The sequence below is a fragment of the Dama dama genome, chromosome 23, assembly GCF_033118175.1.
Source record: "Dama dama isolate Ldn47 chromosome 23, ASM3311817v1, whole genome shotgun sequence".
Lineage (NCBI taxonomy): Eukaryota > Metazoa > Chordata > Mammalia > Artiodactyla > Cervidae > Dama > Dama dama.
Genome location: NC_083703.1, coordinates 16,984,503 through 17,012,099, shown reverse-complemented (window position 1 = coordinate 17,012,099; position 27,597 = coordinate 16,984,503). Strand labels below are relative to the sequence as shown.

Below are 27,597 nucleotides of genomic sequence, written 5' to 3'. Positions count from 1 at the left end.
CTCTGATTCCTCTAAATTATACCTGAGAGACATCTCTTCTCTCCAGTCCCACTGCTGCCATCTTGGTTCCAGCTCCCCTTCCTCTAGATAACTGTCATATCCTCCCAGCAGCTCTCTCTGCTCCCGGGTTCATCCCTCACCACAGACCCTTGGAGCTCAACCCTTCCAAAGGCGAGCTGTGAGCTTTGCTTCAAAATATTCCACTGTCCTTCACTGCCTGGGCTACCATACACATATGCCCCAGCTTGGCAGTCACACTCCTCACCATATGCCAAAACCTAGCTCAGCTTTGTTATTTCCTTTATAACTTGTACATGCCTAACACTCTTGTGAACTTTCTACCAGATCTTCCTCATCCCTTAAGAGTCCACCTAGCCTCTGCCAGCTTTTTTCAATACCCTCTTCACAAAGATTTTCCTATTTCCCCAAGCATTTTCTCTCTCCTCTAAATGCCCTTTTTCTTGTATGCATCTGTGTGACAGATATGTATATTTGCCCCATTATATTACTTATGGGGCTTCCCAGGTGGTGTAGTGGTAAAGAATCCACCTGCCAAGCAGTAGATGCAAGAGATGAGGGTTTGATCCCTTGCCTGGAGAATCCCATGGACAGAGGTGCGTGGCAGGCTACAGTCCATGGGGCTGCAAAGAATCAGACATGACCGAGCAAGCATAAGCTATGTATTACTTATGACCCTGAAAGCAGAAGGCCAAAGGCCCTCTTGAATGACTCCAGCTATCTAGCAGGGAGTCTTCTGAATGCTAGGTGCTCCACAAACACTGAAAGCCAGCCACTGTTTTAGGCATTTAGGACACGAAAGTAGTAAGATACCATTCCCCTCTTCAATATGCTGCTTAGGTACGCCATGCGGCATGAAATAATTTACAAATTACAGGCGTGGTAATCTGACCATCCTCACTGAACAATTACGTTTGCTGCTTCCTTCTACTCCTGCCCTCATAAATCACAGTAATTGCTTGGCAATCTGGCTAAGCCTTGTAAGGCGAAAGAGCTGTTCATGTCTTGTGTCTAATGGTGAACAGGGAGGGGGAGGAAGAGGGTAAATCACTCTGCCTCCCATTTGTGCTCCATCAGTTCTAAATCTCCAGGAAGAATTATGCTCAGTGTGGCCAAAGAGCACCCCACAGTAGGGTTTTAAACCACACATCAGTGTGTGCGCATATCGGAAGCTTCCTGCTGGTCTGTGCTTGAGAGAGTGTGCACTCCTAGTAGGTTTCAACAGGTACCGTACCTCCCCGACTGTGCACAGAGCAGGCAGCGCAGGGCTCTGAAGCTCTGACGGGGACCCATGCCGCACGTTTTAAAGATGCCTTGTGAAACGGAAAACACCACTACCTGCTCAAATTCAAGTGCCATTCTGATATCCACCCACCGTCAATGCAGCACTGTCTAACACGCTGAGATTTCAAAATGTACTCTCCCCCAGAGAGAGGGGACAAGTAATTTAAAGGCCCCTTGAGAGCGAAAACGAGCAAAACGGGTGCAGGGCAGCCAGTGGACAGCAGTGGTCAGGAGCCTGCTGGTGTGGGAGCCGCAACTCCACCACCGCCTGGTTGTGTGACCTTGGATGAGTCCCTCACCCCCTTCATGCTTCACCTCCCAAGATACTGACCTCCTTTAAAGTATTCTTGTGAATATGGAAAGAGTGAATATTTATAAGATGCTTAAAAACAGTGCCGGGCAATAATTAGCACCAAGTAAGTTTAAATGGTGTTATCATATTATATGGAAAAAATTTAGATTTTGTCTTTAAAAAAAAAACACTTCATCTTTTTAAGGAAAAAATAGAACATATAGACATGTCAGTTACCTCGCACAGCACCACTGTATGGCCTCATTATTTGGAGCCCACTCTGGATTTCCCATCATCTACTGGGCAGCCACCATGATTGGTAGGAAAAGGCACGGGGTACATTTTGTCATATACAGTACATTTTTACGAACTTCCCAAGTAGCTCAGCTGGTAAAGAATCCACCTGCAATGCAGGAGACTCTGGTTCGATTCCGGGGTTGGGAAGATCCCCTGGAGAAGGGATAGGCTACCCACCCCAGCATTCCTGGTCTTCCCTGGGGGCTCAGACAGTAAAGAATCTGCCTGCAATGTGGGAGACCTGGGTTCATTCCCTGGGTTGGGAAGATCCCCTGGAGGAGGGCATGGCAACCCACTCCAGTATTCTTGCTTGGAGAATCCCCATGGACAGAGAAGCCTGGCGGGCTCCAGTCCAGGGGGTCACAAAGAATCGGACACGACTGAGTGACTAAGTACAGCACAGTACAGGCGGCGCGGGGGTAAAGGATCCGCCGGCCATGCAGGAGACTCAAGAGACGTGGGTTTGACCCCAGGGTCTGGAAGATCCAGGCAATCCACTCCAGTATTCTTGCCTGAAAGAGCCCATAGACAGAGGAGCCTGGTGAGCTACAATCCACGGGGTTGCAAAGAGTCAGACACGACTGAGCACACACACAGTACGTTTTTATACGCACTACTCTCTTAAATGGAAGAAACACATACAGAGAGGAAAAACAAAATCTTTTCCAAATGAAATTTGAATAAGCCCCCCAAAATGAAAGCGATGTAGGTAGCATAACCCTCTGGATAGAGTGACAGAAACGCTGCACCATTAATGAGAATCACGTGCTGTCCTGTGGGGCGAGACGGCCCTGTGTCCCAGTCGGCCCTGTTTAAGCTTTGTTTCCTCCTTCATGTACAATTTCCTCTTTCTGGGGCCGGTATAAACCTCTCTCCCCCCATATTATCTTCCCATTAGGAGCGCACGGCCATAATGACAGCCACCTGTTTTAGTGACAGAGCCAGGATGCCATCATTTTCCGCCGAATGTCGTTAATCTGAGTAACCGTCCCCTCCGGGAGCGCGGTCCCCACCCTCACGCAGTTACGAGCCATTTCCAGAGCACCTGTTCCCCCTCTGGTTTCAAAAGGTAAATTCTTCCCAAGGGGACCCCCCCCCCCACCTGCTCACATCCCAAACCCCTGCTATGCTCTCTCGATAAATCTTGCACTTTCAGTGGCTATGATTTTCTCAATCAAACCAGCAGGGGGAAAAAAGAAGCAGCGCTGGAAACATATTGTTGGAAAATGCACATTAACATATTGTCGCGGCCCTGTCAGAAATCTGTCAGCAGTTAACTGCCACCTTGCCAGACTCGCGTCCCGGAGCAGCTGCTGACAGGTCCTTGCACGGCCTCCTCCCGGTCAGGTGTGTGGCGCCCACGGACGTCCCCGTGGGGTGGAGCTCCACCAACACCATTTGCCACTCAGATCCGCCCAGCCGCCCCTCTGCTCAGGCTCACCCAGGCTCAGCGGTGCCGCCGGCCCACGTTGGCCCCCGTTTCTCCGGTGCCAAAGCTGCTCTGCCCAGCCCAGCCACGCTTTCGACTTGGCCACCCAGCCCTCAGGATGCGCTGTGGTATGAACTGGAGACACACAGCCCGAGGTCAGGGCCCGGCTGCTCGCCTATCAGCCCAAGGATGTCGGGCAGGCCTTGTCCCTTCTCTGACAAAAGGCTGCGGGAAAGCAGGTGACAGGTGCCAGCATCATACAGGGAGCAGGTTCTCAGCACACATGGTTACCTGCTTTCCTCCTTCCCCGGAACCCCTGAGTTTCCTGACCATCCTCCAAGATTCAGGCCCCCTAGTCACACCTCCTCCAGGAAGCCTTCCCTGACTTGACAGCTTGCCGGGCTCCGTTCCGGCTACCCGAGGAGCTCCCTGCCCTACAAACAACTCCTCCTCCCTCTGCCTAAATGTAGGTGGCAGGGCTGGAGGGAGGGAGAAGCTGTCAGATGTCTCCACCCACCGGCCTCCAGCCTTGCTCTTCCTGTCCCATGTCAGGCTCAGTAACAGCCACCCCTGCTCCTGGGCCATTGGCCATATCCCTGCTGCTCCCGTCTACTCTTTGGTTGAATGTCTAGGAGACCCGTTGAAGCTGCTAGTCCCACAGGGTGATCTAAGGCCACACACATCTTTCTTTCTTCCTCTGTCCATGGACTTCTCCAGACAAGAATACCGGAATGGGTTGCCATTCCCTTCTCCAGGATATATTCCCAACCCAGCGATGGAACCCAGATCTCCTGCATGGCAGGCAGATTCTGTACCATCTGAGCCACCAGGAAAGCCCTTTTCCCTCCCATCCTATTTAAATAGAGGCGTTGGCTGTCTTCTCTTAGGCTAACCCCTCTTGCCTCCCCAGAAACTGCACCCCCATCCTCACCCTCTCTACTGACGTCTTCTGTGCATTTAAACGTGCATAGAAACACGTTTATTTGGGTGCAAGAAACAACCCACCTCAAGTTCATTACTTCCCACCAGCTCCCAGCACTTCTCTGTGATCCCTTTCAAAGCTGAACTTCTTTAATGAATCTTCTGGATTTCCCCCCTTCCAACTCACTGCTTTTTTAAAACCACTTCAATTTCAACCTTCTTACCCCTTAGGTATATCTGCTGGATACATCTTCTTCTCCTCTTCCCTGGTGCATGCAATTACTGAGGTGCTTGTCCAGCCCTCCACTCTCTGCGTGCAGAATGCAGGGGAGCTGGGTCAAATACACCCTCACATTTCAAAGAGAAACTGTTTGGTAATGACATCCGAAATGATATCGACACAATGGAAGAAGTGTTTCGAGGAGAAGGTCAATGGTATTGAATACTACAGAGAGAGTACGTGCTATGTGGCACAGAAGTGTCTACACATGGGATTGGATGGAGCTCCTCATGGGTCTCTGGCAACCTCTTTAAGGTACTGTCATTCCATAGATCAGCTTCCTAAATCCAAAGAGGCAAAGTTACTAAAGAGACTTAAAGACACACACTTAGATCTAGTAACACTTCCATAGATCCAGGGACACCTGCCTAGACCCAGCACTAGAACAGGGCCTCCTGACATCCAGATCAGGGTGTGCCAAAGGCACTCTGACTATGGCATTCTATGGTGAGCAGAGACCAGGCTCCATATGGATGGAACACCACCCTTTGGACCACAGCCAGCCCACCATCAGGTGGTCAGGCTGCAGAGTGAACCCAGCCAGGAGCCATCCTGCATAGGTGATAGAATTCGTGTTTTAAGAACAGTGTTTTTGCCAGGTCTCCAAAGTTCTTCTAGAGCATCCTGATCTTTCCACATGCAGTCCTAGAAGAGGGACTCTTTTATTTCCTATCACAATCTGCTTGTTCTAGTAGGAGGTGGACAGTCAGGGTCCTCCTCCCACCATCTCTCTAGGTCTCAGATCCACAGGTCCTTTTGCTATCAGAGCTCAAACAACTTGTCTTTCAGCCCTCACAGAACATACTCTTGGCTGGAACTCTGGTTTCTTCTTAGCCATAGTGGGACAAATTTCAATTACCAAGTAGATAACTATCACATTTTTCTTGGCCCTATGATTTCTCTCTTCTGTATCTGCAAGGCATCAATCCACATTACCACCAATAATGAGTTTGTCTCAGAACATATCATGTAACTGCAGCAAAGACAACTCTCCATTACATTGAGATTTGGAATCATATCTGTGTAAGCAGCTTCTACAATGGCCTGCAATGATCTCCACCTCTTGCTATTTGTGTCCATGCGTAACCCCTCTTTTGAGCAGGGGCTGGGTCTTGTGACTCATTTACAATGAAGAGAACACTATAACAGTGATAGGATGTCACTTATGACATTAGGTTATGGAAAGACGGCAACTTCCATCTTGCTGGCCGTATCTCATTCTTGCTCTTGTTTGCTGCCATGGAAGTCAACCCCGTCAACAGAAAGCCAGGAACTGAAGCCCTCAGTCCAACAGCCCACAAAGAACTGAATCCTTCCAACAACCACAAGAAACTGAGAAAAAACTTGAAGGTGGGTCATTACCCAGTTGGATTTTCATATGAGATTGCAGCTCCAGCTGAAAATCATGACTGAAGCTTCGTGAGAAAATCTTAAAATGTGAGCCCTCGGCTAAGTCAGGCCCAGATTCCTGACCCAGAGAAACTGAGATAACAAACGTTTGTCTCTTTAAGCTGCTAGGTTTTAGGGTAATTTGTTACACTAAGACATGTTTAAGAGTAGCGAAGAATCCAAGACAATTTGTTTTTTTCTGATTCCTAAATCAAAATGAAGATAGAGAAATACATTGCTGGAATTCAAACACAATGACACATGTGGTGTTAGTGATGGTCACTTGACTTTTGATTTCTAAGGTTAACAATTAAGAGGAAAACAGCCTTCAATACCCTTCAATTCCCACCATCCCAGCAGAATAAACGGAGGAGATAATTAGTTGTCACTTGCTTGGTGTCACTTCCTTGTTTTATTTGGCTGTTTTGGGCAGATGGGAAGTGAATCTAGCATCCAAGTGCAGAGTTAGCATTAATGAATTCCCAAAATACCCTTTTTTTCTGGGGTGAATTTACTTTGTAACTACCACCACTGCCAACCAAAAATTAAATCAATAAATCAGTATGAGGAAATTGTCAGGCAGAGCTAGGCATCCTGCTAGAAAGAAGAGAGTGTTTATGGGTTGAATTCCCACACCACTCATGGCTAATTGGCCCGCCACCCAGTTCCAGGGCCATGGAGGGGCCTCGGGGGGAGGGAGACCGTGTCCGGCTCCTGAGGACAGGAAGACACTTTAGTACTCTGAGTCCACGTTGGCCCCAGTGTCTCTGTACCCCATTTTGCCTTCACTCCAGGAAAAAAGGAAGGAATCATTGCCAAATGCTTTCTGCTCCTGTTTCTGGCAACAAATGAGTATGTCTAGCTTATTAACCCTTTGCTCATACTCTTAAGCTCTGCCTGCTTGATGCCACTTCCCTATGGGTCCCTTTTCCCTTTAATGTGATTTATCTAGAACAATATCACTCAGGGTTCATAAAAAGGGATAAAGAGTACAAGTTTGCACACCTGTCAGTGTTAGAGGGGTTGTCTAGTAGAAAATATGGCCTTCTGAGGTTTCTGCATTCACTGAATTAAGGAACAACTGTGTTACAATACAAGAGTTACAAATGATTAAAACCAGCAAATAAGAAGAAAAAAACAAAAAGTCAAGACCCTCCACTTATTTTGGGGAGGAGTTCCTCCTTCCAACCTTCCTCCCAACATACCACACAGACATATATAAACACATTCAGGTCCATGCTTGGCTAAAGAGAAACACTCTCAGGGGAAAACTATCTATTTACATAATGAAAACCATCAGAATAATAAACGCAAGTAACCACACACTATTTCTAGAAATTCCTATGCTTAGGGTCATGTATCTGAGATATCTATGTGATTTACTGACTGTTGTACTGTTAGCTCAACTATGTTAGCAGAATGTAAACAAAGTCACTGCCCATCTGCAAACATCCAGGTGACCAAGGTAGTTTTTCCATTTTTGCCTCTGCTGCCCTTACCTCGAAGCCGGGCTCCCCAGGTCACCCCACAAACAAGAAGTTAAGTCCATTAACCTAATTCCTCATCTAGAACTTGGCATGGATAATCCATGCAGCTCTTCAGTGGTTCACAGATAACCACGAAAATATATATGCTGAATAATCAAAGATAAACACACAGTTAATCTTTTGAAAAGTTAAGTGGATATAATGTAACTATTGATGCTAAAAGTCAAGTCCCCAAGCGCCAGACTTTAGAATTGAGATTGCTGACACACAGAACTGTCTGCTCTCTCACGCCTATCTTTTCTTGTCCCATCTCCTCATGCATAATAAAACTGGCAAGCATAAAATTTCAATGTGAGCTTGAGGACTTAAGTCTGAAGTGAGATACCATTTTTAAAAATTACCTCTAATCTTCAATCTATTACTGTTGTTGGCTGGCAGGTAGCCAATGCCAGCTTTTCCCATTTTATTTGAGTCAAGTGTTTTCCTCTCTCCCTGCCTTCCTTCCCTGAATAAATATTTAAGGCTGATTGCTGAAGAATTGATGCTTTCAAATTGTGGTACTAGAGAAGACTCTTGAGAGTTCCGTGGACTGCAAGGAGATCAAACCAGTCAATCCTAAAGGAAATCATCCCTGAATATTCATTGGATGCACTGATACTGAAGCTGACGCTCCAATACTTTGGCCACCTGATGTGAAGAACTGACTCACTGGAAAAGACCCTGATGCTGGGAAAGATTGAAGGCATAATGAGAAGACGGCAGCAGAGGATGAGATGGTTAGATAGCATTACCAACTCAATGGGCATGAATTTGAGCAAACTCCTAGAGACAGTGAAGAACAGGGAAGGCTGGTATGTTGCAGTCTATGGGGTTGGACACAAATTATAGCGACCGAACAAAAACAAGAAGCATCTGCTAGGTACTAGGCACTCTAACGGGTGCTTGGGGATACAATGGTGACCACATCAGTAACATAGATATTGTTAATGCCCTGCTTTTAATTTGCCCTGAGGGTCGCCTGCAGATGTTATGCAGAAGCCTACAGATTCCTCCTATTGCTGCCTTTCAGAGTGTGTCTTCTCTGGCCTTAGAAGTGCTTGGCCTGAGCATGGGGAAGAGAGAAGTGCCCGTGAAGGAATTCTCCCTGAGGGACATCAACCACTGAAGGACAAAGTATTATGGAACACACAGCAGCGTGCTCGCCCTTCAGAGGACAGTGTCCCACGGGGGCCCAGGCAGCCTGAATCCCCATTGCCCGGGCAGTAACCCACTCCTGAGCACATGTCCGCTGGCCGGCCTCCCCGCCCACCTCCCTTCCCCACTCCCTCATGTCCTTGGACTCCAATATATGTCTCAAGGGTCTTATTTGTGCAAAGCCATTGGGGGAGACACAGAAAGGAAACTCCAAATTGTCACAAAACTGCTATTTTTTTTTTTCCAAATAGGATAACAGCAGCATGCTATAATCATTCAAATCGAGAATTATCTATACCTGAGTTCCCTGGTATGTTTGCAATGGTATTTTAACATGTCCCCAAGCGTCACAGAAATCCATAAAGCATCCATTCAAATGAAATTTGAAGGACATAGAAAACACAGGCAGAATATTCTCTAGAAGAATTATCATGCATTGCCTTACACATAATACACCAGCATTTTTCATTCTCTAAAGATAATCCTTTGGTATTTGGGTCTTTCGGACTGGCTGGACTGTTCGGCTTTTTGTTCAACCTAAATAACATTTCCTATTCTGCAGAATAATATAATACCCTGAATCAAACCAGTCCTACTTGGTAAACTTTACTTGAATGCTATTTTTCATCAACATCACATGCCTATTAGGAAAGAAAGAACAGCTGGCTTTTCACTAAAGTAATTATTTTTCATTATTGAATTCTGAGTATTCAATGTTACCTATCTTTTTCTGTATCTCTCGTGAGTCATCCCAAATTAGATTGCTATATCCAGATACCTCAGTTTACTTTAGTAAAGGGGATAGGATGAATGGAAATAGAGGGGAAAGAAGAGAAGTAATCTTGCTTCTAGAATACTTTGCAGGCTCATATGGAATAAATAAAACAAAGACAATTTTATCATCTGCACAGTCAATAAACACCAGTTTCCAGGAATGAGCAAGATAACCTATGAATTGACTGTAGTGTTGAGGCTGACTCCTGAATATGAATGTGAATACATATATATTCATTGTGTCATATTACCAAGCTGACACTGTTTACAGTCACTGATACAGAATGAGAACATCTGGGAACTCAATTACTTGACATAAATAAGTCTTTGTATTTGTAAAATAAAAACTTTCTAATAGCCAAAGTTCTGGTTTCTTCTTCAGTGGGAGCTGCTCATCGTAAACCCAGAATTGAAAGTCAAATCTTGATTGATATTGAATCCTAAACTCACATGGGCTCGATAACCTAAGATTGCCTTTATATAATTCAATCCACAGGCTGCTACAGTGGGTTTATAGTGTCTCAGACTTTGAAAAGAAATTACTTCTGCAGTGGCAGTTTGCAGAACATTCTGTAGCATCTTCTCAAACAGGAAACAAGCCAACCAGAGATAAGAGATAATAAAAGCGTTGTATTCCTAAAGATATGGATGCAGAACTTGGAAAGTGATGGGGACTTCTTTCAAACAAGATGTGGCTGGTGGGTCTGCAGTTCCTTGATGCTCATGGGGTGGTCAGAATCAGCTTGTTTGCAATGCAGAATTTTGGGCCTCATCTCAGACTAACTAGATCTGACTATGTATTTAAATAAAACCCCCCTGGTAATTTACAAGCACATTAAAATCTGAGAAGCATGACTTTAAAAAAAAATATTTATTTGGCTGTGCCGGGTCTTATTTGCAGCATGCGGGATCTTTGCTCTTCACTGAGGCCTGTGAAATATTTAGTTGTGGCATGCGAACTCTTAGTTGTGGCATGTGGGATCTAGTTCCCTGGCCAAGGATGGAACCCTGGCCCCCTGCCTCAGGAGTTCAGGGTCTTAGCCACTGGACTCAGATGTCCCCTCTGAAGCATTACTGTACACGATGATATACCCAGCATCAACTGAATCTCTATACCTGGCTTTCATTTAGTTGAAACAAGGCTTCCGTGAAAATACTGAAAATGAAGATTTTGTCCCCAGGGGAAGGTAGGGAAGGCAGATAGAAGAAAACTGAGAGGAAAAAGATCTCAGAAAGTAGATAACAGGCTTCCAGATCTATGATTCCAAGAACAGACCCTGAAATGAACACAGACTCCATCCACACCATGCAAATATCAACTTGTCCAGCAAGCACAAAGAGTATGGTCACTAAAGCTGGCTTCTGACTTTCTGATACTCAGCTTATTCACCTATAAAACCAGGAGGTGATGCAAGATAAGTTCCATCTAACTCAAAAGTCCTCCCACTGGACTTATGAAAAATAACAGGCCAGGTGGTGGTGGTGGGGAGAATATTCACATAAGAATATTTGCACAATTCTTATGCAGATTGCTTTGTGATCTTGAACAAATTTTATGTCGAAATTTGATTACTGCTGCACTGAGAGTAACCATTTCTTCTTTTTTAAGGAAAAATATCTATTTATTAAAAATTTTTTTTTGAAAACTGAATCATTCTTTGCTTGAGTGAGAGGAGCCATTTCTTGTCCTTTGTTCATTCTAAAGATCTTATTGCTGCTTTCTACTTCACCAAAGTCAACTACAATGCACATATACATTAGAGAAGGGAAGGGATCCACTGAGAGCATGGAACAGGAAGAGAGAAGAATAAAATATATAAGAAATCTTTGTGTTCTCGGGGTTAGAATTCACAATTGCTCTGACTTCATCTGACTCTGTCTTTAGTTCCTTTCAGAGTTTCATTTACCAATTTTCTAAAGTACTATTGTCCTTCACTTGAGCTCAAAACAGAAACATAACTTTTTCACCCTCACAGGCATCTCTGTAGGATGCTTGAATGGCCATACACGCTCATAAACAAAACTTAAAATCTACAAGATTCAACAACCCCTGGGCTGATCTGGGGAACCAGCTCCCAGTGGCTTTTATGACCTGTTTTCCCTTAACGGTAATTCTTCAAGTTGTCCCAAAGCATTCCTAAATGAAGCCCGGCTCCTTTATAGAAAATATTTTAATTTGTAACATTTCGGCAATGCTGCAAACGGGTTACAAAATGAACGGATAAAATGTGGCAGTGAACGTGGGTTTCCATTCCCCCTGGTATTAAAGAGACTCTTGCATCTTGGAACTTGAACTTGGATAGGACTTTCTCAACTGAACACAGTCAACTGCCAGAGCTTCAGGCATGAACCCAGAAAAGATGAAACTCCAGACATGATGGAATTAGCCCAGAAGCACCAGGCCAAGATGAGAAAGGCCAAATGGGAGCAGGCAGCATATAGGATTCAGCTGCCAACCCAGCCCCTCCGGGAGCGCCAGGTACCAAGTTCTCCCAGTGAGTGTCAGAACCAAGATGGCAATTGAGGTGGACATTTAAGGGGAGGGCACAGTCTATTAAGTCACCCTAGAGAACTTCCTTTATTCATTCTCTTGAGAAATTGGCAGAATGAACTAGAAACCACTTGAGTATTACGCTTATCTCTGCTTCAACATCATTTGTCCTCATGGACTCAGTATCAAATTTGCATCTTGCTTAATTTGGCAAAGGATGTCACTCTGACAAGGAAGTGTGCACAAGATGATTTCAGCTAAATTTTCATGCAAGCAATTCCCAAAATGCTTTATTACTTAATGCTCAAATCTGCAGTTCCAAATCCACAAGTGTCCCTCACCCTCCACCAGAAATGTTCATCAAAATATCTGGCCTTTATCTCAAATTCGTGTGTGTGTGTGTGTGTGTGTGTGTGTGCTAAGTCGCTTCGGTCATGTCCAACTCTTTGCAATCCCATGGAGTGTAGCCCGCCCAGCTCCTCTGTCCATGGGGTTCTCCAGGCAAGAACAATGGAATGGGTTGTCATGTCCTATTCTCGGGTATCTTCCTGACCCAGAGATTTAGTCCGCGTCTCTTACGTCTCCTGCATTGGCAGACGGGTTCTTTACCACTAAAGCCACCGGGGGACCTGATGAAGCAATCCTCTTTCTAGCTTCACATCTCCCAGCAAGCCCTCTCCAGGCCTCCCTCACTGGGTTTCGTGGGTGACACCTATGATATGCCCAAAGTGGGAACTGTTTCTCCACCGCCTGCGTTTCAGCAAAGCAATATTGATTTGTGTTTTTCAATATTATCTGTAAGCAGTCATTGCTTTTTTTCCCTTTCTACAAGACCAGTCTAGTTCATGCATTGATTAACCTCATTTGAACTATTTGGAAAAACCCTCATCTCCATTTACCTTTAATTCACTTGGCAGATATATGAGCACCTGCTGTGCCCTGTAGGCACTTTTCTAGGTGCTGAGGAAAAAAAGAGATGAACAAAATGGAACTTGGTCCTAGCCCTCTTGGAGTTTATGGTTTGTGCTGCTCTTGCCAGCATAATACATTTTGCAGGACACCATCAGAGTCACCTTGCTCACACACTTTTTGAATCACATATTCATCCAACTCAAACACCTCCAATGGCCCACTGAAAATAAAGCGAGGCAAAATGAAAACTCTTCCATCCCTTTAAAGAGTGCAAGCCAGCTTCTACCTACACCTCTAAACTCATATTTCATTATTCTCTCAACCATCTGGTTGAAACCAGCTGGCTGCAATACCCATTTCCAAACTCCATATTTCTCACTCTTTGCCTTGTTACTGCTGTGTCTTTTCCTAGAAGATCTACATCCTCCATGGTGAGATTTTTTCTAATCACCTTACTGAAAAATGTTCTCTCTCTCCTCTGATTTAAATACTTGCTCAATTTAAATGATACTTAATGTATGCAATAGAAATGTTTTCATCTCATCATTGGACAGACTTTGTCCTAGGCATGCAGAGTTAGTGAAGAATATAGTTTCTCCTACTATAAACCAGATTTCCACTTTTAGACAGTCTGGTTCTTAAAAGCAGGGTTCATCATACCTTATACCTCCACAGGATCTCATGAATTTCTCTGCTTACATGGGTGCTTGGTGATGCAACTAGTAATAACAATATTATTAAATGTCAACAGATTAGTCTTAAAGTTTCATTGTTTATTATGTCTATAAGCATCTTCATTATTCATTACATATATTTTTAAATTGTGAGCTATTCACTGAAATCTATTTCACTGAAAGCCTAGTTTGGGAACAATTTCCCTTTGCTTCAAGGAGTTCAAGGGGAACCTGGTGCATTATAATGAGTTACAGGTGACCAAGTGTCACTTTTGGAGATGCTCACCTGAGTTCCATAGGTCTGAACTGGCCAAGTGTGTGTGTGTGTTCCCAGTCACATAGTTGTGTCCAACTCTTGGCAACCCAATGGACTACTGCCTGCCAGGCTCCTCTGTCCATGGGATTTCCCGGGCAAGAACACTGGAGTGGGTTGCCATGTTCTCCTCCAGAGGATCTTCCTGACCCAGGGACTGAACCCAGGTCTCTGGTGTCTCCTGCAGATGGATTCTTTACCAGGGCACCACCTAGGAAGCGTGAAACTGTCCAGGAGATGGTCTCAAATGTCGCATTGTGGTAGTGAAGCAGAATTTCCACTTCCTCACTGGATAATCCTGCTCTGGATATGAACTCTTTAGCATCCTTTATGTAGCTCAGCGTCACTCCCTGAAGTTCCATCCTTCCTCCCCGACCCAAAGTGTGACAGGCAGAGGTTAAGGATGAACAGTCAGGCTAAATGGTGAATTTACTTTCTCTGTTGGCCTGTGCCACTGCCTCAGTTTGGCTTTATATAGTGGCATGTGAGTTTAATATGGCTTATTTGAAAAATGAAACCAGCATCGGATGCTTGAGTGGTTTGAGCCCAATAGGAAACCTGTGCATTTGCCAGAAAGAAGGCAAAGGGAAATACATAATAGAAACATTTACAAAACCTAATCTGAAAAGAAAGGTTTCTAACACTTAAAAGTGTGTATGTATAAATGAGTTTTGTTGATTTACATGATCTTGGTAGCCCGAACATTCCAAACACTGACGGAGGCAAATGTTTGAGAAGGCATAATAAAAAACAAGCCAATCCCGCACGGGAAGAGAAACGCTTCCACCTGGCGTTTCGTCAAAGCTCAGTGGACAGCAAATCTGAAATCCTTCAGGGGAGACCGAGAAGCCTTTCTCCTAATATGTTTTATATGACAAAGCAGTATCAGGCAAATATGAGGAAAATGTATTTAACATAGTTTTATCTTGGCAGCATCCCTTTAAATACAAAAGAAAATGAACAATGGAAGGTGATGAAACAGAATTCTTTACCCAAGAGGCTCCAATAGCTCTTAGGAGGCTCAATCCAAGAATTCTCCTGTCATCTGCATTAACCCTTCTTCCAGCAGGCTGTGTGTGTGTTTCCTTCAACCCCCTCAAGACGTGCAACTTATCCATTGCAACTAAGGAGTTTTAATTGCAAAATTACATCTTCCCTGGAATCCATTTTCTACCCCTTTGCTCTAGAAGCGCTGAAGATATGAACGCTTCCACAAACAGAATGAATAAAGCCCCAATTCTCTATGGTGACAAATTCAGGAAATGGCAGGTTTTATCTTCAAGGAGTTCAACGGCTCCACAAAAGCTCTCATGCGCAAATAATGGAATTCTCAAATTGGGATAAATGTGCTTTTAAGAATTTTTATTTTGATCGTTTGTTTCAGGTAACACTTGTGGATAATATAACACAGCTTTGGATTCCTGAACAGATAAAGAATATCTAAAAGGGAAAAAAAAAATTAGGGCAGGCCTTTATTAAATTTTAAAGTATGCCTTTGCTACACTTTTATAAAGAGCCAAATAGGGTATCGAAATCTCTGGAGATCGCCAGTATAATTTCTTTATCATGTTCCATTTAAAATTTAATTATGCAGTCTACAACAAGAAGAATCTGAGCCGTTTAAATAGGTCATGCAGTGAGTAACTTAACAATATTCTAAAGTTTTCCTTGTAAAGATGGTTCCTTTGATAGTCTGTTACACATCAGAACACTATATTATAAAACAAGTGTAATTTAATTCAGTCACCACGGACTCTTATACACATCCATAAAGAAATGTTTTGATTTAGGTTATCTGGAGAATCAATGAAAACCATGTTCCTGGTAGAGCTGCCCAAGATATATAGACAATATGTGCATATATACTTTCTTTGGGTAATTGTTCTTTTCATGTGTCATAGCAAGGTCAAGGGAATTTTATATTTAATAATTGAGGCATTTTGTTTTAGATCAATACTCATCCATAGCAAGGCAAGAGATCTAGCCACATAATAATTAATATCTGAACTAGAGGTTTCTGTGGCCTGTGGCTAAACATTCCTTCATTCCCCATCACAAATTTCAATTAGCGTGCAACTCTAACTTCCTTACAATAAAGTAAAGTAGGCATTATTCTGAGCACTTTACACCTATCACTTTTTTTCATTCTCTGAACAACTGTTCCTATAATGACTTCCAATTTACAGATAAAGAAAATGAGGCACAGAGAGGTGAAGAAATTTACCCAAGATCACGGAGCGAGTAAGGAGCTGAACAGGGATTTGAACATACGTTGAAGTTTGTCTCCAGAGTGTGTGTGCTGAACCACTTCACCAGAGTGCTTCTTGTAAGGCAACAAGGCATCTTGCCTCGATAGGGGCACAACCCAAATAATGGGCATAAAGCTACCTCTGAATCCACCACTTTAAAAGCTACCATCTCCTGATTACTCCCTGGGCGCCAGGCTAAACACTCTATGTAGATTATCTTCTCTCAGTGACATTATGAGTTGGGTAGCATAATGCTTCCAAATTTTCAAATAAAAACTCAGACAGAGATATTAACTCACTCACTTAAGGTCACATGATTAAGAAAGTACAAACACAAGATTAAAGCATGTCTGAGCCCAAAGCCCAGTCTCTTAACCTCTGTGCTAACAGACTCAATAGCAACAGCTCTGAGCAGCCTGTTTAACAGTCAAATTTAAGTTTTTAAGTTTCCCGCCAACAAGATGAATTTTCCTGGTTGCCAAGAGCAGAGTGAGAAGGGTGATCGAACACAGAAATCATATCTGGTCTAAGACTGGTACTCTGTGAAGTTTCTCTAATGCTTCCTCCCTCCTTTCCTCTTGGGAACTGAATGTGTCCCCCAAACCCCAAAATTCATACATTGTTGTTGTTTAGTCACTAAGTTGTGTCTGACTTTGCAACCCCATGGACTGTAGCCCGCCAGGTTCCTCTGCCCATGGGATTTCCCAGGCAAGAATACTGGAGTGGGTTGCCATTTCCTCCTCCAGGAGATCCTCTTGATCCAGGGATCAAATTCGAGTCTCCTGCATTGGCAGGCAGGTTCTTTACCACTGAGCCTCCAGGGAAGTCCACAAAATTCATATGTTGAAATCCTAAAGCCCAGTGTGATGGGGCTAGGTGGTGATCAGGTTTAGATGAGGTCACTAGGGTGGGGATTAGAAGAGACCAGTGAGATGGCTCTTTTTCTTTCTCCCCTTCTTTACCCGCTCCCTGACCCCAATCTGGTGAGGATACAGAAAGATGGCAGCAGACAGTAGACCAGAAAGCTGGTTCTCACTCAGATGCTGAATCTGCCAGCACCTTGGTCTTGAACCTCCCAGTTTCCAGAACTGTGAGAAACAGGTTTAAGTCACCCAGGCTCTGGTACTTTGTTATAGCAGCACCAGAAGACCAGGATACTTCCCAATTCAAACTTTTTTTCATTCATTCAAACATCTATTCACTCAAAGACTTATGTAAATATTAATTAAGGGTTTATTATGTTCCAGGCACTGTTAGACATTGAGGAAAAACGATGAATAATAGTGGGATCTCAATGCATTTCCTAATTAGTGGAGATCTAAAAGTCCTCTACTGAATGCTATTATCAATGACATGGATGATAGCCTAGGGGTTAGCACTCGGGCCTTTGGAAACTACAGGAGAAGCACGGAACCCTCCCGGAGAGAGACGACTTCAGAGCAGAAACTGCATAGAAGATGCATCTGGAGCATGGGTTGGTCAACTTTTTCTATAAAAGTAAATAATGGGTATTTTTGGCTTGTTGGGTCATATAGTCTTTGCCACAACCACTCAACTCTGACTTGGTAGCACAAAACCAGACATTGGCAATATGTAAATATATGGGCTTGGCTGTGTCCCAATAAAAACATATTTATCAAAATAGGGAACAGGCTGGATTTGGTCTATGGGCTATAATTTGCCACCCTGTAAAGGGGATGTGTAAGGGATAGGTTGGGGAAGGAGAAAAAGAACAGGGAGATGATAAGAGACTTTCAAGTAGACAGAGAAAGAAATGAAGACAGAGAGACAGGTCCTCAGTTTTCTTCTCTCTAACATGGGGGCTCACACAGTCATTCAACAAACATTGATTGGCTGCCATCTCTGTTGGAAGGCCTGGGAACGGAGGAATAAGCAAGGAAGCTAAAGGAGGCTCTGTTCTGGGGGTGAAGGGAGGGGAACAGACAATAGATAAATGGACAAATAAACAAACACGTAATGACAGTTACTTTGTGGGCAATATAATATGGCAATGCGACAGTAATTTCACTACAGAGGGGACTACTTAGAGTGGTCAGAGGCAGGACCTCTGCAGAAGTAAGAGGGAAGAAAGGCCAGTGGGTCAGGAACAAAGAGAAGGAGAGGGTGTGCAGGAGGCCATGAGGTTGCAGAGGCAGCCCACAGAGGCTCCCGGATGCCAAGGTATGCTGTGTGGACTTTATTCCCAGCAAGAGCAAACTTGCTTAGTTTGAAGCCAAAAGCAATGTGGTTTGATTGATGACTTCTCAAAGATCTCTTCAGCTGCCATGTGAAGAATGATTTGCAAAAGAGGAAATGGAATACCAGTTAGGGGCCATTTTAATAGTACAAGTGGGAGTCTACGATGACTTAGAAAAAGATGGAGAAAGTGGCCAAATTAAAGATGAAATTTGAGACTGAGTCAGTAGACTTGGCTGATGGATGGTCTATTAAGTGTGAGAAAAAGAAAGGCAATATAAATGACTCAAGGATTCTCCTTTAAACAGTTGAGTGCCTAAAGTTAAGGTGGTTGGGGGTAGATTTGAAAGTTCTTTTTGAGGGACTTGCTTGGTGGTCCAGTGGTTAAGAAGCCACCTTGCAAGGCAGTGGATACATATTCAATCCCTGGTTGGGGAATGGGCAACTAAGGCCATGTGCCATAAGTATTGAGCCTGTGTGCCACAACTAGAGAGAAGCGCCATGCTGCAACAAAGAGCCACAGCACCGCAACTAGGACCTGATACAGCCAAATAAACAAATATTTTTAAAAACAGGGTTCTTTTCAATCACATCAACTTGAAGATTATGTATCCAAGAAGAGATGTTAAACTGATGATTGGGTATTCAGATTTAAAACTCAAGGGAGAAGTTGAGGCTGGAGATAGGAAAATGGGAACTATCCTTCTTAAGATGAACTTGATGACATCTCTCTCCGCATCCTCTCTATGAATGAAGAGAGAAATGGACAAGGGAAGCCCTGGGAAGCTCAGCACATAGAGTCCAGCAGAGGAGGAAGAACAGGCAGGCAGACTGGGAAAGACCAGCCAGTGAGAGAGGGAGAAACCTGGGAAAGACTGTTGTCCTGGAAACTCAGAAGGTGTTTGTTTCATCAAGAATGGAGGCCCTACTTTGAGTGCAGCTGAGAGACCAAATAAGAAAACAGAAAAATGGCCACTGGACTTTGCTGGACAGAGGTGTTGTTGACCTTGACCAGGTCAGTATAGTGGAATGAAAGGGTTAGAAACCCAGCTGGAATAGGCTAAGGACTGAGGAAGAAAAAAGTTCTTGTGGCAGATACCACTTCCTAAGTATGTAAAGCCATTTTCCCCCTACCTTGACTTCTTCCTTTCTTCTTAATGGCAGAATATGTCTCCTAATATAAAGACTGCAAATACCAGAAACCCAACATCCCCTCCCTAAGAACTCAGACATGGACAAGAAAGTCTTCCCTAAAATAGAACACATGATAAAAAATGCCCTTCTTCACTGGATGTAATCATGTCTCGGTGTGATGGCTGGAGCTGTGGCAGTCACATTGTGAACATGAGGCACATCATAACCAAGAGATGCTGAGAACGGCAGAGGAAAAAGAGAGGATACATAAGGGCACCATATTAACTATGGGTTTTCTCAGATTTCTTTAACTATAGCTACAAACTCAATCTGCATTTTCTACCCTGATATAGCTATAAAGTTTTTTATTAAATGGCTTCAACCTGGGATAGATAATAAAAATATTATAAGAGAAAGATTCAAGCAGGAAAAAACTTAGTCATAGGCTATGAGTTGTGGGGGGATGTGCTGTAGAAGATAAGGAGGTGGGGTTTGGGGCAAGGAAAAAGAATACTTCTTACCAACTGCAACTGTGGCCACAGAGTCAGTGTGCAGTATAATGGTGGGTGCTACAAGCAGGAAACTGGGTAGTGTAAGGTTTGGAAAACAATCACTTAAACCAGAGGGCTTGCTTTCTGCTGTTAGCCAAACAGCGACTCTGTGAGAGCGTAGCTCTAGGGATTATAAGGTCTGAGAGTCCCGTGGGGTCCCCTGTGGAGAATAGTCAACTTTTTTTCTTTTTTTTCCCCAAATCCATTCTGTCAATTTGCCCAGAGGACTCTTCTTAAACAGCAGTTTAGAACTCTTCTTGGAGGAATAATAATCAAAGAGAAGAACAGCTCCTCAGACTGGTGTCTAAACCCTTCGCATCAAGTGATGTCCAAGTGCCTCTTCCTGTCTCTGCACTCCCTCCAACAAGATGGCACCACTCCCTGTTCCCTGCACGCCTCCTCTGGGTGACGATGTTCCCTCTGTGTGGAGCACACAGCCCCCTGCGCCGCCATGTGGTCAGACCTGAGCAGTCCGTCCAAGCCCTGCCCAGAAGGTTGACTCACAAGGCTGTCCTTGCTTCCTCCAATTAGAGGTGGCCCATTTCACTTCTGAAATTCCCTGGTACCTTTGGCTTGCTTACATGTCTTTCTACCTTTCTTATGGCATTAAACGCTTTCCACCCAGCACCATGGTTATCTGTACCTGCTATCCTGGGCTATATTACTTAGGAGAAGAGACAGTGATCAGTTTCTTCTCCACCACAGAGCCTATAACCATTCTTGGCATAGAGGTAGTGTTCAATGCACCTTTGTTGAATTAATTAATAAATGGTGGATTTGTAAATATCAAACTGCAACAGACCTGGGCCCCAGGAAGCTGAGAAAACTGTTCTTTCTTAGGGATAATACAGGAAATAAGAAATATTCATCAGCTCTAGATTAATTAGTATGAGACTGGTCTGGAAGTAGCAGCATTTTTTCCCCATATTTCCTAACCCTGCCCCCACCAGGTCCTGGCAACCAGTTTTCTACTTTCTATGTGTTTGATTTTTTTATTTTTTTATTGTGACTTTTTAAAAGATTCCACATAAACGTGATATCATGCAGTATTTGTCTTAGTCTGTCTGGCTTATTTTGCTTAGCATAATGCCCTCGAAGTCTACCCATGCTGTCACAAATGGCAGAATTCCTACTTTCTCATGGTCAAATAATATTCCAGTGAATGTACACGCTATGACTTCTTTATCCGTTCATCTACGGATAGACACTTGGGTTGTTTCCATGTCTTGGCTGTTGTGAACCCTGCTGCAATGAACATGGGGGTACAGATACCTTTTTGAAATTCTGTTTTCCTTTCCTTTGGATACTCAGAAGCAGTAATACTGGATTATCTCGTAGTTCTATTTTTAATTTTTTGAGGACTCTCCATACTATTTTCCATAGTAGCTACACCAATTTACATTCCCATCAACAGTGCATGAGGATTCCCTTCCTTCACATCCTCACCAATGCTTGTTATTGTGTCTTTTGATGAAAGGCATTCTAACCAGTGTGAGGTGATAGCTCATTGTGGTTTTGATTTGCATTTCCCTGACGATTTGTGATGTTGACCATCTTTTCGTGTACCTGTTGGCCATCTGTATGTTTTCTTTGGAAAAATGTCTATTCAGGTCCTCTGCCCATTTTTAAAATCAGACTGTTGAATTTTTTTGCTACTGAGTTGTTTGAGTTCTTTAAATGTTTTGGATAGTAAACCTTAGAAGACATAATTTGCGATTATTTTCTCTCATTCTACAGTTTGTCTTTTCATTTTGTTGATGGTTTCCTTTGTTTTGCAGAAGCTCCTCAGTAAGATATAGACCCACTTTTGTCTACTTTTGCTTTTGTTGCCTTTGCTTCTCATGTCACCAACATTCTTATCTTCTAATTGCTAAAGGTCTTTCAGAAGACAGCAACTTAATTGAGGACTAAGAGAAATATGAGATTTTCTTACCTATCAAAGCCTCTACAGGGAAATGAACATCTAACTGAAAACCCATGGTGCAAACATGGTGAGCTGAGCCACCAGATCTTCCTTTAATTCTCTTTGTCTCAACTTTTTCCCTTTGCTGCTACCTGATCAGTGACACCCATGACTGAGAAATCTGGTCAGTCAGAAAGTTCCATCTTGCCCTTCCACTACATGAAATCTGCTGAGTTCAAATTTCAGATAACAAGGGCATAAAAAAATATCAAAATTTCACAAGTGAAACTGCCATGCCATGACTTTTCTCTAACTTCTTTGTAGAGAAGCTCAAACAATAATCTGATGGTATATACTAATATTAGCCTTGGGTGTTAAAAGGCTAAAAAAAAAAATTTTGCTCCCACTGAATGCTTATGTTTCCTAACCTCCTCTGAGAAAGTATAGAAAAAGATTAAGTTACAGGATTAAAGTAGAAGAAACGGGACTTCCCTGGTGATCCAATGGCTAAGACTCTGTGCTCCCAGTGCAGGGAGCCTAGGTTTGATCCCTGGCCAGGGAACAGATCTCACATGCTGCAACCAAGAGATCCCATAGGCTGCAATGAAGATCGAAGATTCCATGTGCCCCAACTAAGACCCGCTGCAGCCAAATAAATAGATAAATATTAAATAAATAAGTGAACTGTGGTGTTGGAGAAGATTCTTGAGAGTCCCTTGGACTGCAAGGAGATCCAACCAATCCATCCTAAAGGAGATCAGTCCTGGGTGTTCATTGGAAGGACTGATGTTGAAGCTGAAACTCCAATACTTTGGCCACCTGATGCAAAGAGCCAACTCATTGGAAAAGACCCTTATGCTGGGAAAGATTGAGGGCAGGAGGAGAAGGGGATGACAGAAGATGAGATGGTTGGATGGCATCACCGACTCAACGGACATGGGTTTGGGTGGACTCTGGGAGTTGGTGATGGACAGAGAGGCCTGGTGTGCTTCAGTTCATGGGGTCGCAAAGAGTCGGACATGACTGAACGATTGAACTGAACTGAACTGAACTAAGTAAAATAGAAGAAAAAAGACTGTGTATCCTTTATAGCTTTAATCTTTGGCCCCTGCCTCCATTGTTTTCTGCTAAAATCCATTACAAATAGTATCTTATTTATGTATTTAATTATTGTAAGCTTCATTTACCAATCCTTCATGTTTTTCAAAGAGCATCCTGACTTCTGGGTGTTGAGCTTTAAAAACTGCTCATGAATCTCTATTGGCATCTTTAAGATGCTCCTATTAAGGTCTATTAAATAGCTTTATTTTCTATTCTGTTTAGTTTATGTTGAGAAACAGTTGATTATGTTCAAGGAATTAAAAGGCTCTCTCTTTTCCAAAAAAACAGCCACTAATATTGCAAGATTATAGTAAAAGCTCTGTTAATAAACACCTTGTTGACACCTTCACTCTGCTATCCATAATAAAGTTGTTCCTCTGTATAGGCATCCTTTATACTAACATCCCAGTTTATCATAACTAAGTTAGTACCTCCAATCCGCCAGAACTACTGGGGTTTTACCATGATTTAATTAAAATTCATCTACTGAAACTAAACACCCTGCACCATTAAAAAGATCTTGAAAGACATGTTTGCAATGGAGAAAAACAATTGTTCCGATTGCTAAATTGATTTTTGCTACAGCAAAATAAAAGCATGAAGTCTTATGTAAGATTAGAAATGATCCTTTTCACAGCTCAGGAAATGGACTCATACATTCCTTTTCCAGAATACTTCAAGATTAACAGGATAGCATGAGTAGAACATGTAGCCAGCTTAAATATTTGTTTTAATAGTGACAAGAACATTGGTTTTAATATTTATAATATGATTACAATGCTTAGCGCATGTTGTTCATATAGTCTAATTTTTTCTAGTGACATATTTTAACTAGGCTTTAATTTCAGCAATGGTAAGAATCCCCAAAACGCATTTAGGTTATCATTAGTGATGAAACACAAAACCAGGTGTCTATTCAAGTACCTTGTGCATATATCTCATCTCAACCCCAACCCATTTTTAACAGCCAAGAGAGGATCCACTGCTGTGTGATTGGTACATTTCACAGAATAGTATCAGTCAGTGGCCAGCTGTGTAAAGCAATTAAAGTTGAAATATCTCATCTTTGTGCAATATTTGTAAATGGTATTCCCCAAAATTTCAAGATAGTCAAAGCCAAGGAAAACCAAAACATAAATCTGCTATAAAATGCCACTGTCTTTCTTTCCAGCCACATATCACAAGGTAGCAGTTGCCTGAATTACAATTTTCCATTTTTCCTAGATGTCACCACATAAGCACACTTTTATTACTAAAAGGATAAAACCTCCAAAGTGTCATGTTCCACTAATCATTAACCGACAAACAGAGTAATGACAGGTGTCTTGTTCTAAATGCACTAAGGTTTTCCAGGGCTCATTTGCACTTTCCCAGTGACAAGCTGAAGAAATTTGAAAAAAAAGGCTAAAAAAGGCTGAGAGTTGAACACCTGATTGAATTCTATAAGATGGTACAAATAAACAAATGCTAGCAACAGGAAGAGTGAAGGCCAAGAGAAGTTTTCATCATCAAATAGTCACATTATTTCACGTTAATGTGAAGAAGGGAAATAATTGTCAGTGGATAATGTCCTAAACTGCCCCCACAGAGAGTCAAAAGAATGCCTGGGGCTACATTAGAAGAATAATTGAGAAATAACTGACATATTATTTCTCACGCCCTTACCGCCATACGTTACAATGACTGCATGCTGCAGTTAGAATGGGATTGGTGTTGTGTTTGTTCTCAACACGATGCAGTATTAAAGTAACAAAAATTCATGGAAAGAAACAATAAGTAGGCTCATTACTAAAATACCTCCCACAAAACTCAAGAAGTGAGCAGACTCCCTCCAGTAATAAACCAGCGACAACCAAAGATCATTCTCGGTGAATGTGGGAAATGCCACTTGGTATTCACAACAGGATGCTACTTAATAGAATTCAGGGTGTGCACCAGATTTTGCAGACATCTGAGTAATTTTTATCTTCATGATTACAGTTCTGCATGGGTCTTATCTGACAATACAGAGGTGGCCCACCCCTTAGCCGTTCTAGAAAAGTTTAAAAGTCATCCTTCATTCCATTATTTGGGGATTAACTTCTGCACCACAAACACAAGTAGATACACAACTCTGTCTCCCAGAAAATGACGAGATGCCGGGTCTTTACACTGGACTCTTTCCAGACTGAAAGCACGGGACGAACACACCCGGTGGAGATACCCGCACCAGAACACACAAACGCTTTTAACCCTGTAAGCTAGCTTTGAGAGGGTATCCAAAGAATCAAGACAAACAGTAATTTAAATATTTGGATCACAGAAAACAGTTTTCTGGCCGTATTAGTTATGATCCTATAAGCAAAGATTTTCTTTGTGTTAAAAAAAAGCAACCACATGAGCTTATGTCCTGGAACAGATGGTGATGGTTCAGAACTCCCCCGGCTCCCTAGTGTTGTTCATCATCACATTCTGTAAGCTCTTCTATCACTCCTTCTTTAGATTCTCTACATTTCCCTTTCCAACACTCCCCAGGCAAAACCCCACGCCCTATTCATTCATTCACCGAAGGATACCAAGCAACTTCAAGGACTCAGGCGTGATGCTAGGTGCACTGTGTGATGCCCAGAAAATATCTCTTAGAACATTCCTGCCTCCTTTCTTTTCTCCCTTTTTCTAATAGATAGTGATAATCATTTCTGATGGCTAGCTGTCTATAACTGGTGCACTGTTACCCATGTCTTCTGTCATATAGTGACATATCCAAAATACAGTAAAGACATCATTCAATTTATATACTGATTTCTTTCCCAGGTGAGATAGTAACCAGTTATTCAAATGATGATGTGAATTACTAATGCATTTATGCTATCATCAAAACCATGATGCAAGTTCTTTAGGGGAAGCTCAAAATTTTTACAAATCTATAAATCCTTGAAGACCATACCACTAATGGATATCATGGAAAAAAAAACAATTCAGTATGTCTTTAGATTGCCAATACCCATGAATATAACACAGGAAGTAGCATGTTCATGATGTCTGTGGAGAAAATAGCTCCAATGGACCCATGTGTGTACATGATATAATTTCCATGGGACAAGAATGACTTCACTAAGTCATGTATGGACACCACCTTCACTACCTCTTGGTTACACCACTTATATCCAGTTTTTGGTATTTATATGGTGAAGCAGAGGTCTTATAATCTAACATGAGGAAGAGAAAATGAAGAATACCTCTGCTTCATTCTGCTACAACTCTTCTGTCAGGGGGTGTATCAGAACTCACGTACAGAAATAAGCAAAGCTCACTGCTCACCTTGGGAGACTTCCAGCTAATTCTGTGGTTGTCTCTCTGGAAGAAAAAGAAGATAAGCATGATTAGCTTATTTTGGCAAATTATAAATATGTGTTTAATAAAGCCATAACCTAATGTGCCAAGGCATTCCAGTATCATATGGGTGCAGAGGATACTGTATTTGCAGTTGTTTAGAAACTTAAAATCAATGCGTCACATTTCTGATTAATTCCCCTAAGCTGAAAGTTTCAATGGTTACTTTGCAAGGAAATTCTACACCCATGCAAAATATCTGCCTCTGCTTTCTGGTGGTTAAGCTTAACTGATTTTAAAACATTCAACTTAAAAATGTACAACATATGGATGGAAAATAAGAGGGAAAATAATCCCAAACTGAGTTTTGGATGTTTTCCATTTGAACAAAGCATCTGTTTCTCTCTTCGAGAATAATTTAGGAACAAATTTCCTTTGAGGGTGTGTCTTTGTATTGGTCTTGGTCACCTGAGGTTTATGAAGTAACATGGCCAGCACAGAATCCAGTATTTCAGCAGCAAATTACTGGGTAGCTCAGTGGTAAAGAATCTGCCTACAATGCAGGAGACCCAGCTTCAATCCCTGGGTTGGGAAGGTCCCTTGGAGAAGGAAACAGCAACCCACTCCAGTATTCTTGCCTGGAGAATCCCATGGACAGAGGACCAAGGCTATGGTCTACGGGATCACAAGAGTCAGACACGACTTAGCCACTAAACCACCACCACCACTGTTTTTCATTTCCTTGTTATAATGTCCTACCAGGTCAAAGGATTAATCACAGATGCTGTGACAATTAAGATGGCACAAATGACATGTCACAGATGGAAGTTCTGTAGCACATGAGTAAGAATGACCAGAAACACATTTCAGAGCTAACCTTTTTCAATTACACATCTTATCTTTTGATTACAGATGTGTTCTTGGAAGAAATGGGTGCAAGGAGAAGGAGGAGATGGAGGCTTACTGCTGAGATATTCTAAAAGCAGAAGTGGGCTTAACTTGAGACAGAGGGATCAAAATACAATTCTTATAACAGTGGTACATAATCCTCTTCATGTCATATAATCCCTTTAAGACTCACATAAGAAGAGCTAGTATATACATATGCAATGGAATACTACTCAGCCATAAAAAGAATGAAATTATGCCATTTGCAGCAACATGGATGCAACCAGAGATTATCATACTAAGTGGGTAAGTTGGACAGAGAGAGACAAATACTACATGATGTCACTTATAAATGGAATCTAAAATATGACACAAGTGAACTTATTTCCAAAACAAAAACAAACTCAAAGACATAGAAAAAAACTTATGATTACCAAAGGGGAAAGGGGTGAGGGGAAATAAATTAGGAGTTTGGTATTAGCAGGTACATACTACTCTGTATAAAACA

The 27,597-nt window shown here is 42.5% G+C and overlaps 1 protein-coding gene across 1 annotated transcript in view; it reads right to left on the bottom strand.

Moving 5' to 3' along the window:
* CELF2 (CUGBP Elav-like family member 2) overlaps positions 1 to 27,597 on the bottom strand; it is a 550,854-nt gene that overhangs the window by 395,940 nt on the left and 127,317 nt on the right. The window contains exon 2 of the mRNA XM_061126053.1: positions 26,190 to 26,225. Coding sequence (XP_060982036.1) covers positions 26,190 to 26,225 — 36 coding nt within the window. The remainder of the gene's footprint in view (positions 1 to 26,189; positions 26,226 to 27,597) is intronic.